At 40.5% G+C, this 15,687-nt stretch overlaps 1 protein-coding gene across 1 annotated transcript in view; it reads left to right on the forward strand.

Annotated features, from left to right (window-relative positions):
- Nucleotides 1-14,625, forward strand: part of MGAM (maltase-glucoamylase) — an 81,061-nt gene extending 66,436 nt beyond the window's left edge. The window contains exons 41-48 of the mRNA XM_073899296.1: nt 937-1,085; nt 1,704-1,788; nt 2,609-2,665; nt 8,136-8,260; nt 9,319-9,407; nt 10,695-10,744; nt 11,338-11,508; nt 13,676-14,625. Coding sequence (XP_073755397.1) covers nt 937-1,085; nt 1,704-1,788; nt 2,609-2,665; nt 8,136-8,260; nt 9,319-9,407; nt 10,695-10,744; nt 11,338-11,508; nt 13,676-13,753 — 804 coding nt within the window. The 3' untranslated portion in view covers nt 13,754-14,625. The remainder of the gene's footprint in view (nt 1-936; nt 1,086-1,703; nt 1,789-2,608; nt 2,666-8,135; nt 8,261-9,318; nt 9,408-10,694; nt 10,745-11,337; nt 11,509-13,675) is intronic.
- Nucleotides 14,626-15,687: the final 1,062 nt, after the last annotated feature.

The following is a 15,687-nucleotide window of genomic DNA, read 5'->3' on the forward strand; positions in this document are numbered from 1 at the left end:
ACTGTAAAAATTCTAGGGGCGCCTGGGTGGCTCAGTTGGTTAAGTGACTGCCTTCGGCTCAGGTCATGATCCTGGAGGCCCGGGATCGAGTCCCACATCGGGCTCCCTGCTCAGCAGGGAGTCTGCTTCTCCCTCTGACCCTCTTCCCTCTCGTGCTCTCTATCTCTCATTCTCTCTCTCTCAAATAAATAAATAAAATCTTAAAAAAAAAGAAACTGTAAAAATTCTAGAGGAAAATAGGGGAAAAGCCCCTTGACATTGTTCTTGTCAATGATTTTTTTTGGATATGACACCAGAAGCACAAATAACGAAAGTAAAAATAAGTAAATAGGACTACATCAAACTCAAAAGCTTCTGCACAGCAAAAGAAACAATTAACTATAATTGGCTAATTGAACATAATGAAAAAAAAGAAACTATTAACAAAATGAAAAGGCAACCTATGGAATGGGAGAAAATATTTGCAAACCAAATATCTATCTATCGTCTACCTATCTATATATTTCATAAGGAGTTAATATCCAAAATATATAAGGCACTCATTCAAAGCAATAGCAAAACCCCACGAACAATCTGATTTAAAAATGGGTAGATGAACCACATAGACATTTTTCCAGGAAGACATACCCATGGCTAACAGGTACATGGAAAGTTTCTCATGTTTCAGTGAACCAGATTCCTCAGTGTTCTTTAGATTCTTTTGTTTCTTTAGGCTGTGTTGTACCAAATACATCCCAAAAAGAATGTCTTACGGAGAAATTTCATCAGCTGTCTTGGGAAAGCTTGAGTGACTTTCAGTATATTAAGAATATTCTCAGGCTCATCTATAATCAACTCTGGTTTAGCTATGCATGCTCTTCATTTGTAATAAGAATTCAGTGACTTCCTTAAGTTCCCAGGTCCCCGAGGTAAGCTCTGAATACTCTTCTCCTTTAGAGACAAGACCCTGTGTCCTGGGATGCTGTGTTTGTGAATATCTCCAGAAGTGTGCTGCTGACCAGATACACCCTGTTGCCGTATCTCTACACCCTGATGCACATGGCCCACACGGAGGGCAGCACTGTCGTGCGGCCTCTTTTCCACGAGTGAGTGTCTAGCTCTCATCCCAGTGACTACGGGATAATGTCGTTCTGTGTGATGGCTTTTGAAAAAAAAAAAAGTACTTCCAAATTAAATTAAAGACATGATTGCCCTTTGCCTGAGGCTTTCTGGGCGCAGACCATATGTTATAACTCCTTTTAGCACAGCATCAGTCATGTCCTAGGTCCTCGATAAAAGGCTACTGAATGAAAAAAAAATTCAAAGTGATTACAATATAGCATGGAATACTTTCTTTTTCAATGGGGCATATGAAGAGCTGCTGATCTTTTGTAGCAGCTCAGGTCACAAAACAAGGCCAGATGTGAGGGATGGAGATGAGGGCTGAAGGCCATTCTCGCATTTAAAATGTGCCATGGTTAAGAAACATGAAGATATGTGTAGGTGAGAACATGTCTAAATCCAACCATTTCTGGGGTTTGAAGAACATGACAGACAGAAAGGAAGTATGTATCTGCTTAAGGGAGACCTAGGGAAAGAGTTAAAGGAAGGCTTAGAATGCAGCTGGATTTCTGACTTTGATCTCAACTCGAGGAGTTTTTTCAGGGTCTGGGCCTGAGGCCCTGTTGGGGTCCTGATTGTGGTACCTTGGTTTCTCTTTACAGGTTTGTGTCAGACCGGGTGACCTGGGATGTAGACAGGCAGTTTCTGCTGGGCCCAGCCTTCCTGGTCAGCCCTGTCCTGGAGCCTGTGAGTATGGAGACCTCTGATGAAGAGAGAATTAGAGTTATGAGGCCCAGGGACTAGAGGTAGCAGAAGAGGCCTGGTCTGCTGGGGATCCTGAGATGTGGTCTCTTACTCTACTTCTGTCTCTTCCTCTTCCTCTGAGCTGGAGTCCGTCACTTAGGTGCTCTGGTCCTCTGCTCCCTCATCTTTAAAATCAGCATAACAAATTCTGATTCGTAGGATAATCAGGAAGGAAAGAACCTTATGATATATTTCAAGATAGAATCATTTCTTTCTTAACTAAAATAAAGAGTATGGGTCAGAAACAAATTTTACAGGATTGTTTATACCAATGTGTATAATCTTGTTTCTGGCTAGCACTTCCCTTCCTTCTATAAGATGTTCTCATGCAGGAAAAGCCATTTCTTCACTTTTTCTGTTGATGTATAGGCTTCTGATTAAAATACCAGCTAATTGCATCCTCTCCAAAACTTACTGCTCTAATCATAATCCCCGAGGTACTGGCACCATAAAATCTGCAAAATTTTCCTCTGCTCCAGACCCAACCTGAGTCTGTCTCTTCAGAGAGGGGGTGAGTCTATAAGCAAATGATGACTTTTTCTCCCAAAGGGCTTTAGGGAAACCATTAATTTTGGGTAGGCAAATCTCCCATTTGCCAAAAGGGTAGGGAAGAAAGGCTTCCCTAACATTGCTGACCTCTAAAAAGATGAGCATGTGGATCCAAGGCCAATACTATTGTTTTGACCCTTTAACTGTACAAATTGGTTACACTGCCCTGGATAGAAGAGCCTACCTCCCAAGCCTTGTTTGTGTTTAATTTTAGAATGCCAGAAATGTCACTGCGTATTTCCCTAGAGCCCGCTGGTATGATTACTACACGGTAAGTTTTTCTGATGATTTATACAACTTGGGAAAATGGTAGTGTGCACGGGCTTCCAAATCTGACACACCACTGGTCAGGTTCTGGCACTGTAACTCATTTGATGTGTAATCTTGGACAAGTCATTTTAACCTTATAGCCTCAGTTTATTCACCTCTAGGTGTAGGATAAGAGCACGTCCCTCACAGAATTGTTATAAAATAACGTATTTTGTGAGTGTTATGTTTGTGTTAGTTTTTATCTTTCACAATGGCATATAATGGCAACACCAGTAAACACTTGAAATTGTACAGTAAACTATAGTTTTTGTTCATATCATCCCTCACGAGACTGTAAGTTCATATGCAAAGGGACCTTTCCTCTCTGTCTTTTTGTTAAATATCTCCTTTTATAGCATAGATGCTCCAGGAGGAGCTGTTAAATGTAATCTCCTGGGGTAAGCCTGGTCTTAGGCGGTGTGTAAAATGCACTCGGAGGTATGAGACCCAACCCTTGTGTGCCGGAGCAACACAAGTGCATTTAGAAATGCAAGATGAATACATCATTCTCCGTCCTAGAACATTCTAGTCTAGTCTGAGCGCCAGAGACTCGGCTGGAAAAACAGGGCCTTTCAAAGCAACCTCAGGGCCATGTACTCTTATAGGGACACAAGTCAGGCTTCAATTCTTGCGGAAGAATCAAAGGAGGTGTTTCCTCTCCCTATAACCAAACCTACTCTTCCGACTTTTCTGAGGAGAGCAAAGCAGAGGACTCAAAATACAGGAAAAGGACGGCAAGGGGCAGAGCATACTCTGGCCCTTTCAGTCAGTGGGTTTGCGATGGGATTAGGTGAAAACCAGACTGGGACAATGGAAGTCTTGTTCCTCCTCTGTCTCAGGGAGCCCTGAGTCCTTCCCTGACACCTTCTCCTTTCCATCCCCCCACCCCTTTTATTTTTGCTGGGCTGGATCTGTCTTCTGGAGGCCCTCGTTAAAACTCGGCTATGTGCTTCCCAACCAGAGCCTTCCAGGAGGCGGCAGCCAACTGTTTTTAAGTTACCTAGCCTTGTTCCTGAATTTGCATGTTGACCGCTCCATTCACTCCCAGTCAGTGATTCTGAGTACACTGAGGTTCCCTGGAGCAGGGCCAGCACTAGGGTGCAGTAAGTGAGGTGCCTGGGCATGCCGTTTAAAGAGGTACTCCTTCCTGGGCCTGAGCTGGCATTTGCATGACCCTGAGAGTCAGCACCGCCTTAAACTGTGCCCCCTGGGCACCTCACTTGTCTTACTCTCATCCCATCCTGGCCCAGGTGCAGGCCACCTTTCTGAACTCCAGGTGTTGGAGCACTGCAACAGTTTCCCCGTAGAGTTCGCCACTGAACCTGGAGCTGATATCTGCGTGTCGTGAACACTAATGCTTATGTACATAATTGTATGCACTACATGAAAGAAAGGGAAGTGAGAGGGCTTGTAAAGAAAAGTGTCCTGGAGATTGCTGATTTTATACATGGTTTTTAAACAGAAGAGCTTTGGTTGAGGAAGGAAAGGAAAAAAAAATCACGTAGGAAGCCTCAAGTTGATGGAGCAAGCCATTTAGAAAAAAAATAGTCTTGCTGTTAAATTATAATGAAGATTCCGTGGTGGGGATTAATGGAGTAGTGTCTCCTTGATTAATCTTCACGTGTTTGGGTACCTATTTTTTACAAGAGCAGAGGTTGTCAAACTACCACCCACAGCCACATCTGTCTGGTTCATATGTTTTTTTATAAATAACGTTTTATCGGGACACAGTCATGAGCATTTGTTTACTTATTGTTAACAACAGCTACGCTCACAATACAACAGCAGAGTGGAGTAGTTTCACCACAGGCCATCTGGCCTGCAAAGCCTAAAATATTTACTATCTGGTCCTTTTTAGATAAAGTTTGCCGATTCTAGTTCTAGAGGATATACATACAGTATGAGACCTAGTCTACCATCTGATCATGTGAAAAGGAACAAATTCATTATTCAGTATAAGGAATGCTGTGGAATATTAAAACATGGTGTCAAAATTTAGAAGAAGAAGAGATACAGATGTACTGGTTAAAAGATGGAAGACACCAGGGGGAATATAAGATTGGAAAGGTACCGTGAAAGATATATAGTGTGCCACAAATACATCAGAAAGGTAGAGCTATCTCCTCTGGTAAAAATCCTGAAGGACAAGCATTGGAAAATGGAAAGGAAAGTAAAATTCACCATGTTCCCTATCTCTCAGTTCCTGTTAGCAGTCTGTTATATACTTTTGCTGATAAAAATTTGTGCATAGATTAGTGTATGTGTGTTCTTTTTTATTTACACAAATAGTATCTTGCTGTACATACTATTAGGCTTCTTGGTTAATTCACTTAATAATATATCTTGAAGATCTTTGTATATCAAAGAACTTTGAACTTGAATTCTTTGAACTTGAAGCTCTTCCCATTTTTTTTTTTTTTTTTTTTTTAGCAACCGTATTATATTCCATTGTATAGAATCATTTAGCGAACCACTTCTGTGATGGGCATTTAGGATTTAGGTTTGCCTGTTTTCTTTTTATATTGTCATGGTACAAGGCTGCAGGAAACACCATTTTACATTTATCTCTGTATAAGCTTTTGTCAGTAGAATTTCTGGGATTTAAACATTTGACAGATATTAGCAGATTGCTTTCCAAAAAGGTTTGATCAGCACCCAGTCCCACTGACAGTCCATCAACAGTAAAGTAGATAAATAGATTGTATTCTATTTTTAAAACTAATATTATAGATTAATGTAAGTACTGAACTATTGCTACACAAGTAAAAATGATGAACATTACAAACATAATATTGAGCGCAAGTAGCCTGAAACAACAGAGTTAAAACATGTATGACATATAAGTTCAAAAACAGGCCAAAGTGATAGAAAGCAGAATAGTAGCTGCCTTCAGTGTGGTGACTATTATGAGAGAGAATGAGAGAATCTTCTGGGGGGCTGGTAATATTCACTTCTTGATCTCGTTGGTGGCTTAATGGGTGCGTTCGTTCACCGGTAAAATTGTACTGAGCTGTATACTTATGTTACTTAAAAGTTTAGCGAGAAAATTAATATCCTCAGAGAGATAAGAAGCTATACTTAAAACAAGAAAGCATGCTATAAAAGAGGCATATTCACAAAACCTTGGAAATTAAAAGCATGATGCAGAAATTTAAAATTTTGTTTAAAAACAAATTATAATAGCACCACCCAGAAAATAGAACAACAAAAAAAAAAAACAAAGATGAAAAGCAGGGGAGAAAACATAAGGAAGTCCAACTTAGCTTATACTACCACTTTTTGCACAATTTTTTTGCTGTTTGTACAATGGAACTTGGGAATTAGCAAATGCCTCGAGTGAAGAGTAGGTGAAGAATGTATGACTCCTATCTTGGTGGTTCCCATTTCTCAAGGATCATGACTCCTATCATAGCTGCCTTGGTAGCTCTGAATTACCATCCCCACACTGTCCCTCCTGTGCTCATCTGACCAGCAGAAGCAAGAGGCACTCCTTACTGCTTGGTCCTTAGGCCTCACTTGTTTTATGAAGTGGCAGGTGCCTCGAGGCAGGACAGGTTGATGTGCTTTATAGAGTGGGTCTACTTCAGTAAGCCTGGGTCTTCATCTGCGCTGACTCTTAATTTCTCCAAATAAGGTGCAAAACCAGCAGTTGACAGCTCCTTCTAGAGCTCTCTGCCTGTCTCAGACATGCCTATGTGCTTGAGCATGCTATGAAGTGTCTTCTCCCCATTCCCCCTCCTTTCTGTCATTCTGGGCACTGCAGTTTGTAGACTTTATTCGGGAAGGGGGAGGCCTGGGACTAGTCTGACTTACCTTATTGATTACCTATTTTTATGAAGCTTAAGAGCAGGCAATGTGTATGATCGAAGTTTTTATCTACTTGTGGCCATTTTCTTCGTTTACAGTGTAGAACATATGTTGGGTTTTTAAAACAGTACTTCTCAGTCGTAATCAATGACTATACAGTTGATGCAAATTCCCCCCTACAAAGGCATTTGGGTTATCTATTCTTATTTTAATAGTGCTGTTCTGAGATTTTTACCTTATAGTCATATCTTAATGGATATTTAAACAGGAATTTGTTAGACTGGCCTGGTCAGAAACTATTTAAAGGGAAGTAAACAAGCTTGTGATTAATCAAGTATTAGACATGAAATCATGAGATTAAAATCCCATCATGTTTACATAATGCATAGTAGAATGGAAATACCATTGAGAGAAATAAAGAATTTGGCAGAGAGATAACTTGACAGTTTTGCAACTGTTGAGTTTCACCTGAAGGTGGGATAACCAATGGAGGAAATGTCCAGTGTTCATCAGATATCGGAGTGAAATGTCATTAGAGATCATATAATTGGATTTTCTCATGCTATCAGTGAGAAAACCGAAGAAGGCCAGAGATGTAGGGCTGGAATTTTTATTAAATCCTGTAGACTTTGGAGTTCCGAGGCAAGCCCATGAAGCAGAGTCCGCCCCAGGGAGCATGGCAACAGTCACTGGGCTTCCTTCTGCCTACCCACCCCTACGGTTCATACAGGCAGACTATGGCCAAGAAGAACATAAGGGACCGAAGTAGAGGAATGTTATGGTAGCTTTCCTCCTTCCCTTTAAAGTAGTGATTATCAAATGGGTGAATTTAGCCTACCAGGAGACATTTGGCAATGTCTGGAGACTTTTCAGTTGTCACATGTGGTGGGCAAGGCGGGGGGAGGTGCTACTGGCATCTAGGGGATAGGCACGGATGAGCATCCCAAAAACACAGGACAGCCCCCATGACAAAGAATTATCTGGCCCCAAATGTCCACAGTGCTGGAGCTGGGAAGCCCTGCCTTGGGTTGAAGAAATGTGGAAGGCTGGTTTCTTAGAAACTGTCACACAGGAGGCAAGATAAAGATGTTAAACATAAAGGAAGTTGTAGTGAGTTAAAGATAAGGATTTGTAAAGTAAGTCAGCTCATTTTAATTCTTTCTGTCAAGCAGGAGTCACTGCTTTAGTGAAGTTGGTGGGAGTGGGGAATGGGGGCAGTGAAAGGAGACGGAGCAGAGACAAAGTGAGGGAAGGTCTAGAAATGCTATTGCAGCGTGTGTATCACGAGGCAACAAGGAATAAATAAAAGGCTTGCTCAACCTCCTGCAGCACTGCTCTCTGACACAGAAACAGGATGTAGAATGAGGGTAGGCTGAGAGCCACACTACGATCTCATGTGGTACGTACAGTAGAAACCCCAGAAGACAAGGGGTGCTGACATGATGTTGTAGCAGCATCGTGAGAGTCCACACAGTAGCTGAGTGAGCATGGAGACGTGTAATAACAGCTGTGTGCTGAGGGGTCATGGACGGGCACCAAGTCCAGAAGAGCGGACAAGTTGTCTAGTAAATGTGTTGGTCAATGAGGTGTGTTCTCTTCCTGTCTTGTCTTCTTCTGGCCCACAGGGTGTGGACATTGGAGCAAGGGGAGAGTGGAGGTCCTTGGCGGCCCCTCTTAACCACATTAATCTTCATGTCCGTGGGGGCTACATCCTGCCCTGGCAAGAGCCCGCACAGAACACCCACTTAAGGTGAATGACAAAGGACAAGGAGCCTCCTTTACCTGCCAGTTAGCTCAGATCCTGGTGAAGCCTGCCAATTTGTAAGCAGCGCCCTCAGACCCCGAAGGAATTTGGCTACAGATTTTTGTTTGTTGGATTGTTTGTGTTTTAAACTTTTTCAGACTTTGCACTCTTTGAACAGTTATTAACAATTTTAGATTTAAGTGGGTGAGATGATAGGTCTAGTTGATCACACCTGAAATGGAAGTCAAACAAGGAGCAATTCAATTCATACTAGTTTTAGAAGACTCTCTGGATCTTAATTGACTCTGCTAAGAAAACCATTGCTGAAAAATTGTGTAAGCCTCATTGCAACTGATGCTTGAGGCTGAGATTCCTCACATACAGGACTTTAGAATTCTAGACCTAAGTCTATGTAATAATTAATAATAGCTAACATCAAGTGAATGCTTGCTCTGTGCCTAGATCTATACTAATATGGAGGTTTCTATTTGGAAATTATTTATTTTTCTTAACAAAAGGGAAAAATAAACTCTGTGATGTAAATACGATTATCCCCATTTCATAGACAAGCGAAGAGAGTCTTCAAGTGGTCGTAAGTAGTTGAGCAGGGACTAAAATCCATGTCTGTCTGATGTCCAACTAAAATTCTTAGAGCCATACTCATTTGATTCAAAAAATTCAGTTAAAAACTGAAGAACTTTGGACATTTTTAAACAGAGCTCACTCTACACGTGCTTAGGAAATTAGGTCATGAAAAAAGAAAGATCACATCAGGTTTTTTCTCACAGAAACAGTGAGTTTGCTTGTAGTTTCTTGTCGTACTTTTAGAGCACTTATAGACCTGTAGAGCCTTAAAGGAAAATTCTCCTAATTCATTCATTCATTCATCCATTCATTCATTCATTCCTGACCTGAAATCAGAACTAGAACTAGATCACAGGTCTTTTGAATCCTAGTACCCAGTCTTTATACCATGAAGCACTTCCGTTACGTTTCTATGAAAACCCTTGGTTTGTGGTAGTGGTTTTGTTTTTAGCTAATTGATCTTTCCTACCTCATTGCAGCCGTCAGAAATTCATAGGCTTCAAGGTTGCCTTGGATGATGAGGGAACTGCTAATGGCTGGCTCTTCTGGGATGATGGGCAAAGTATTGGTGAGTAGGGTTGCCCTGGATTTGTGTGAATACCACTGACTAAGGGACAGGCCTGCTTTTTATCTTTTCCACATTAAAACAGTTTTGCATTCTTAAACATTGCCATTTGTTATTTCAAGTGCACAATACCTATGGTATATGATCCTTATGCCTCAGGTAAATGAAATGTAGCTCTGAATCTCTCACCATTACCCAACTATACTAATTCACTGTGTGAGACAGCAGCATAGAGGCCAATGGGAAAGTTTCTTCGTAGCCACCTGAGATATACTTCCATATGGTTTATGTTCAAGGGCACATTCTCTAATTACATGGTTTACTGTCCCAATAAGGAAGGCAATGCCTCTATCAACTGTGCTATTTATTTGAGGGGATTTTCCGCTTGGAGTTTACAGGAACTGGTAAATCTTGGGAGGAAAGCTTACATTCCATTAGCTATGTCTAAGCCAATGCTGTCCAGTGCAGCGATGGAAACAGACTGTATCTGTATTGCCCAATATAGTAGCCATTGGCCTATGTGACTATTGCATATTTGAAATGTGACAAGTACATCTGAGAAACTGAATTTTTTAATTTTAATTAATTGTAATTAATTGTAATTTAAATAGATACGGCTAGTGGCTGCTATCTTGGACAGCACAGCTCTAGAGGATAGCCAATGCCCTCTGATTGAGTGGTAAGTGAATTAGAAAGAGATAGAATATGGGGAAGAGTGAGCAAGCCCCAAAGGTAGGAGGTAGGGTGGGGATGCCTGCGCAAGACATGCCAAGCTTCATATTCTCCCTGAACCTGTGGCATACATTAAGGATAAAGGACAAAGAAGTCTTTTCTGTGGTTTTCCTTGGTCTCTGGAGATTGCCTTTAAAAAAGGTGCCTCATACCTCTGAAAATAAGCTGACCAAGACACCAGTGTTGATGTTTGTGATGTGGGTGTACATGCACGTATGCACACATATGTGTGCCTCTAGCAGTAGGAATCTAGAAATTCTGAGGTGACTAGGAAGATGTTGGGAATGGTAGACCTTGAGAAAGAGAAGCGGATTAAGAGTGGTGTCAGGAAAATGCATTCTATGAGGTGACTCTGTTAGACAGATGCATCTGTACACACCCATTTCAAACACTTTGTGTAAATGGAGTCTGGGGGCAAAGTCTGAGTGATCTCACAAAACTCTGTGAAGAAGAAAAGTGAAATGAAAAATAAAAATCACCCCTACTTTCTCAACAAGTAAGCAATTGGAATTTCAGAACACAGCTCCAGATCACGCTTACCTTGTTGCTTGTTTGCAGATACTTATGGGAAAGGACTCTATTACCTGGCCAACTTTTCTGCCAACCAGGTGAGTGTGACTGATACTGTGAAGAGAGAACAGAGTTCTGTTGGCTTAGTTGGATGCTGGATATCGTAAGGGCATAAAGTACCGCCTAGAATCCCTTCCCTGCCCTTGTTAATTTGCATCCTTCCCTTCCTGTAGACTTCAGAAGGAAATTTAGTATGCTCTCCCGGAAGTTTTCTGTGATTAAACCAATTTATATTTCATCAGTAACTTCTTCCAGTTCACCAAGGTGCAGACAGACAGATTGTTTTTATGTTATCTAGCCCTAGTCCTGTGTTGCCTTGGAATGGTCTGCACAGTGACATCTCTACATGTAGAACAGAAGGTTCCTGATACCTGAGACTCTTTGTCTCCTTAGAGTTCAGGGTGAGTCTAGAGACACTGCAGGTGCTTAGCTAATGCAAATTTGGATGATAGTTGGAAGCAGGAGATAGAGGGATGAAATCATGGTCTGCATTATTCAAGGGCACAAGATGGTGACTCTCACATTGTCTTACTTCATGATCTGCATTTGTGTCTAAAAAGTTTGGGAAAATTTAAATGGATTTTGTTTATGTTTTTTTCCCCTCTGGTTTCTTTTTATCTCCAATTGATAGAATATGATGCAGAATCATATAATTTTCAACAAATACATCACTGATTCAAACCCATTGAAACTGGGCTACGTTGAGATCTGGGGAGTGGGCAGTGTTCCCATTTCCAGTGTCAGCATCTCTGTGAGCAGCATGGTGATAACGCCAAACTTCACTAACAACCCTGTGACACAGGTTTGTGGCCAGTGAAAAGTCCCAATGGTATTTCCCGGTCCAGTGCTAGGGCAGTTCCTGCCCACCTCCCTTCCAAATGACAGCTTTTCCTGCAGAGCCCTTCAGGAAGCTGTCTGTGTTCAGTGTGCCAACAGTGGACAGCATGGAGATGAAGGGAAAATTCCTGACTTAGCATCATTTGGGATTGAGGGTCTGGATCCGTGCTTTTTCTTGTCTGCAAATTTATATAGAACTTTGTCTTTACTCCTTCACCTCGCCTCAGAGATCTACTTCCCAAACAGCTCGAACTACCATATTCCATCAAATATGACACCATCAGTTAAATGGTGCCCCATTATTCCACAAAGAAGGAAAAAAGGATTACAAAGTATGACACAATGCTTCATAACATTTAAAATTTCTACTTTCAACACACAGAGAGCTTTGCAAGCTTACTTTAAATGAAGATTTATATCATTTCAATGTTAGTGATAATACAGAGGAAAATATTGGGTAGAGACATAAGAACATTGATAAATCTGCATCAAAGTAATTTAGATGAGGTAGACTCCGAATGTGAAGAAATATTAGAAGTGCCTTAACCTGGGGCACTTGGGTGGTTCAGTGGGTTAAGCATTTGCTCAGGTTATGATCCCAGGGTCCTAGGCCACACGTCAGGCTCCCTGCACAGCAAGGAGTCTGCTTCTCCCTTTGTCTCTCCCCCTCCCCCTGCTTGTGCTCTCTCTCTCATTCTCTCTCTCTAATAAAAAAAAAATCTTTTTTTAAGAAAGAAAGAAATGCCTTAACCAATTCGTATCATAGATTTTTCTTTTATTATTCAAAATTTTATGTAAATATAAATTATTTATTATTTTTTTTTAAATTTTATTTATTTATTTGAGAGAGAGAGAGAATGAGAGATAGCACGAGAGGGAAGAGGGTCAGAGGGAGAAGCAGACTCCCCGCTGAGCAGGGAGCCCAATGCGGGACTCGATCCCGGGACTCCAGGATCATGACCTGAGCCGAAGGCAGTCGCTTAACCAACTGAGCCACCCAGGCGCCCCTATTTATTATTATTTAAAAGAGAAATATGTGGCATGAATAGGTTAAGGTATTTCCTCTGTGCTATCAGAGGCATTGGTGATATATCATTTCATAAAAATTCTTTCACTAGCGTCATGGGATTTTCTCAAATGTAGCAAATGCTTTATACAAGTTTTCATCCCAGCACTTTTTTGATCTTACTATCAGCGAGGATTCCTATTCTTTCCTAAAATAATCCTTAAGCAGTTTGTAGTCTATCCATTCATAATACCAATAATAGCAATGAAGTTCATGCATGCACAGACAATAGCAATTGTCATGAATGTTGCTTGGCTCACAGTAATTCCAAAGCTGTTGACTGCAAGACACATTCTGATTTCATGGATGTTAAATGTTAAATTTAATGATCACATTAAATAATTAAGATCTGCCCCTTGGGATCAATGCAGTGTGGCATTTCCAACACCTATCCTCATGGTAAACAGATCTTTCTGGGTGTGCTTGCTTCTTCCTTTTTCCTGGACTGTTTTTCTTTCATAATCCTTTCTGATTATAAGGCCTGAAACAAAAGTTTTCCTTCAGTTATGTATTTTTTTAACTCGTTTCCTCATATTTGTGGCTTTCTTATCAACCAACTTCCCCAACTTTACCAAGAGCTCCTAAAGGACTTTGCCCAATTTTGTTGCTGACCGACTCCTGCACTGTCACACTAGCTGATGTGATGGCACCTGCAGTGACATTTTATGGAAAGCATCTGCCTAGAAAAAAAGCTGAACTATTGAACTTTCACTGGGCAATCACCAACTCACTATGGGGGAACAGGAAAAGGAGGAAATCAAAAGAGGGTTCTGAGGATTGGAAATGAAGACATCTTCTCCAAATTTCTGTGCAGTTGTTTCTCTGCAGTGGTTGCGATTGCATTATTTAGGGCCTGTTGTTTTTTCCCTATCACTGAACAAGCTTTGTACTCTAAGGAGTCAAAAAGCAGCCTCCTCACCTGAAAACTTGAGGGCTGCCTTACAGCTAGGCAGTGAATTGTGAAAGTAGCAGAGTGCATGTGGACCTTTGGCTTCTACCTGATTCCTGTTAGTGCAAGAAATTTCAATCACCAGATGCCCACTTCTTTTCCTTTGGTTCCCAACAGGTGTTAAGCATTGACGTGACCAGCAGAGACATCAGCCTCCATAATTTCATTTCACTGACGTGGAGAAGCACTCTGTGAATTTTTAGAGCAAGATCTTAATTACAAACAGCTTTGGAACTACTTCTATCTTATGCTTATAAAATTGTTGTGTATTGTTAATTCATTCATGCTCAGTATGGGTAAAGAATTTTGTTTATTTTGTCATATATTTTGTCTGTGTCTTGGCCCTGTGGTATAGGCCATAGGGAAATGTGGGAAATCGATGGGTTGTTTTCCTATCTGTGTGATGAACATGGTACTGATGGCTCATCATATACCTACTGAAGATGAACTGGGTCCACGATGAAGGGGTGTGTGTGTGTGTGTGTGTGTGTGTGTGTGTGTGTAAGTGTAATCAGGGAATGGGCCCCACTCTTGCTAAATACACAAGAAAAAGCTTGCCAGGACAGTTGCAGGTCATGGGGTTGACTAATGCCTCAAGAAAGTATTCAGAAAGAACGTCTGCTAGTTGGTTTTAGGGGAGGGGAACTATAGGCTGGGGAGGAGGAGCGATGCTCTCAAGCATGATATAAGGGGAAAGCAAAGAAACACAGGAAAGATGAGAGGAAACAGAAGATGGTGATAGAAAGGATCACGACAAGTAAGAAGAAAACACAAAAATCTAAGGAATAGCAGCCTCATGGAAAGGAGACAAGAAGGGTCAACTCACGTGAATGCGAGAAGACAGGTGGGGGAATACAGAATATGGGAATAGGGGTGAGGAAGAGGTTGAAGCAGGCAAAACTGAAGGAAGGAGTTTGAATGTAAAAAATGTAACTTATTTTTGCAGTGGTGTGCTTCGAAACGTGAAAATCTTATTTCTGTGCTCCGTCCCTAACATGTATAACCATAGTTCACACAAACGCATGCAACTTAAATGCCAGAGAAAAATAAAACAAGCAAATTTACAAGAGATTTTGAATTTTATGATATTTTTACCCTGGGTAACCTACCTTTGGGGTTAAGGCTCCTTGTTGGGCAAACCCTTGCAAGTTGGTCTTGTTGTCCTTGGCATCAGAGTTCTTGTAGTCTAACCCACTGATGGAACAATCAGATTTATGATTATCCACCCTTCCTCTCATACCTCTGGCATGGGTTTTTCTTAAGATTCAGGTTTGTGGGAGCCTGTACTTGGGTGGTGGTGGTGGTTTTACTTATCGTAGCAATTGCCAAAATGTCTGGTAAAATGTCAACTGGCAAAAACAGAATTTGTATCACGATTGGTTAAAACCTGAGATGGTTAAAATTTGGGATAAAGAAATGACTTATTTGCGTTCAACATGCATATTTACTTTTAGTATTCCTTGAATAATGAGTGTATTGGAAACAAGTGTATATACTTCCCTAAGTCTTTTTCTTTCTTTTTTAAACACCAGGAATGCATACTATTTTAAAGAAATCCGATTATATTAAAATACATTTATATGAATATTTAAAAAATTTAATATAGGAACACATGAGGCATTTTTTTTACCATTCCTGTTCTTTTTTCTATTTTTTTATTGTTATTACTATATCTTTTTTTAAGTCTCATGCTTTTTTTTATTATTATCATGTTATGTTAGTCACCATCCAGTACATCATTAGTTTTTGATGTAGTGTTCCATGATTCGTTGTTTGTGTATAACACCCAGCACATAAGGCATTTTTAATGATCACATTAAATAATTAAGATCTAGCAGTGGCCTTCATAATGTCATAATTTCGATGTGATGATCAGCATAAACAATATTTTGAGATATCTACTATAGTTTTCATAATGTGATATGAAAATATCTGTGATTCTATTTTTGAGAGACTCCTGTGTACTGCTAACACAACTATGCTCTGCTATCTACATTTATAATCTAAGAAAATGCTAAATTTCAGTTAGAAATTAGTGAACAAAAGTATTTTTCCCATCAATATTTGCAGATTCCCTAAGTTATACTCCTTAGAGTTCTGGGGATCCCAATTCAAAAATTCCTAGATTA

This window comes from Callorhinus ursinus, unplaced genomic scaffold (genome assembly GCF_003265705.2).
Source record: "Callorhinus ursinus isolate GAN/ISIS: 27379988/994484 unplaced genomic scaffold, GSC_fseal_2.0 scaffold12, whole genome shotgun sequence".
In the NCBI taxonomy this organism is placed as follows: Eukaryota; Metazoa; Chordata; class Mammalia; order Carnivora; family Otariidae; genus Callorhinus; species Callorhinus ursinus.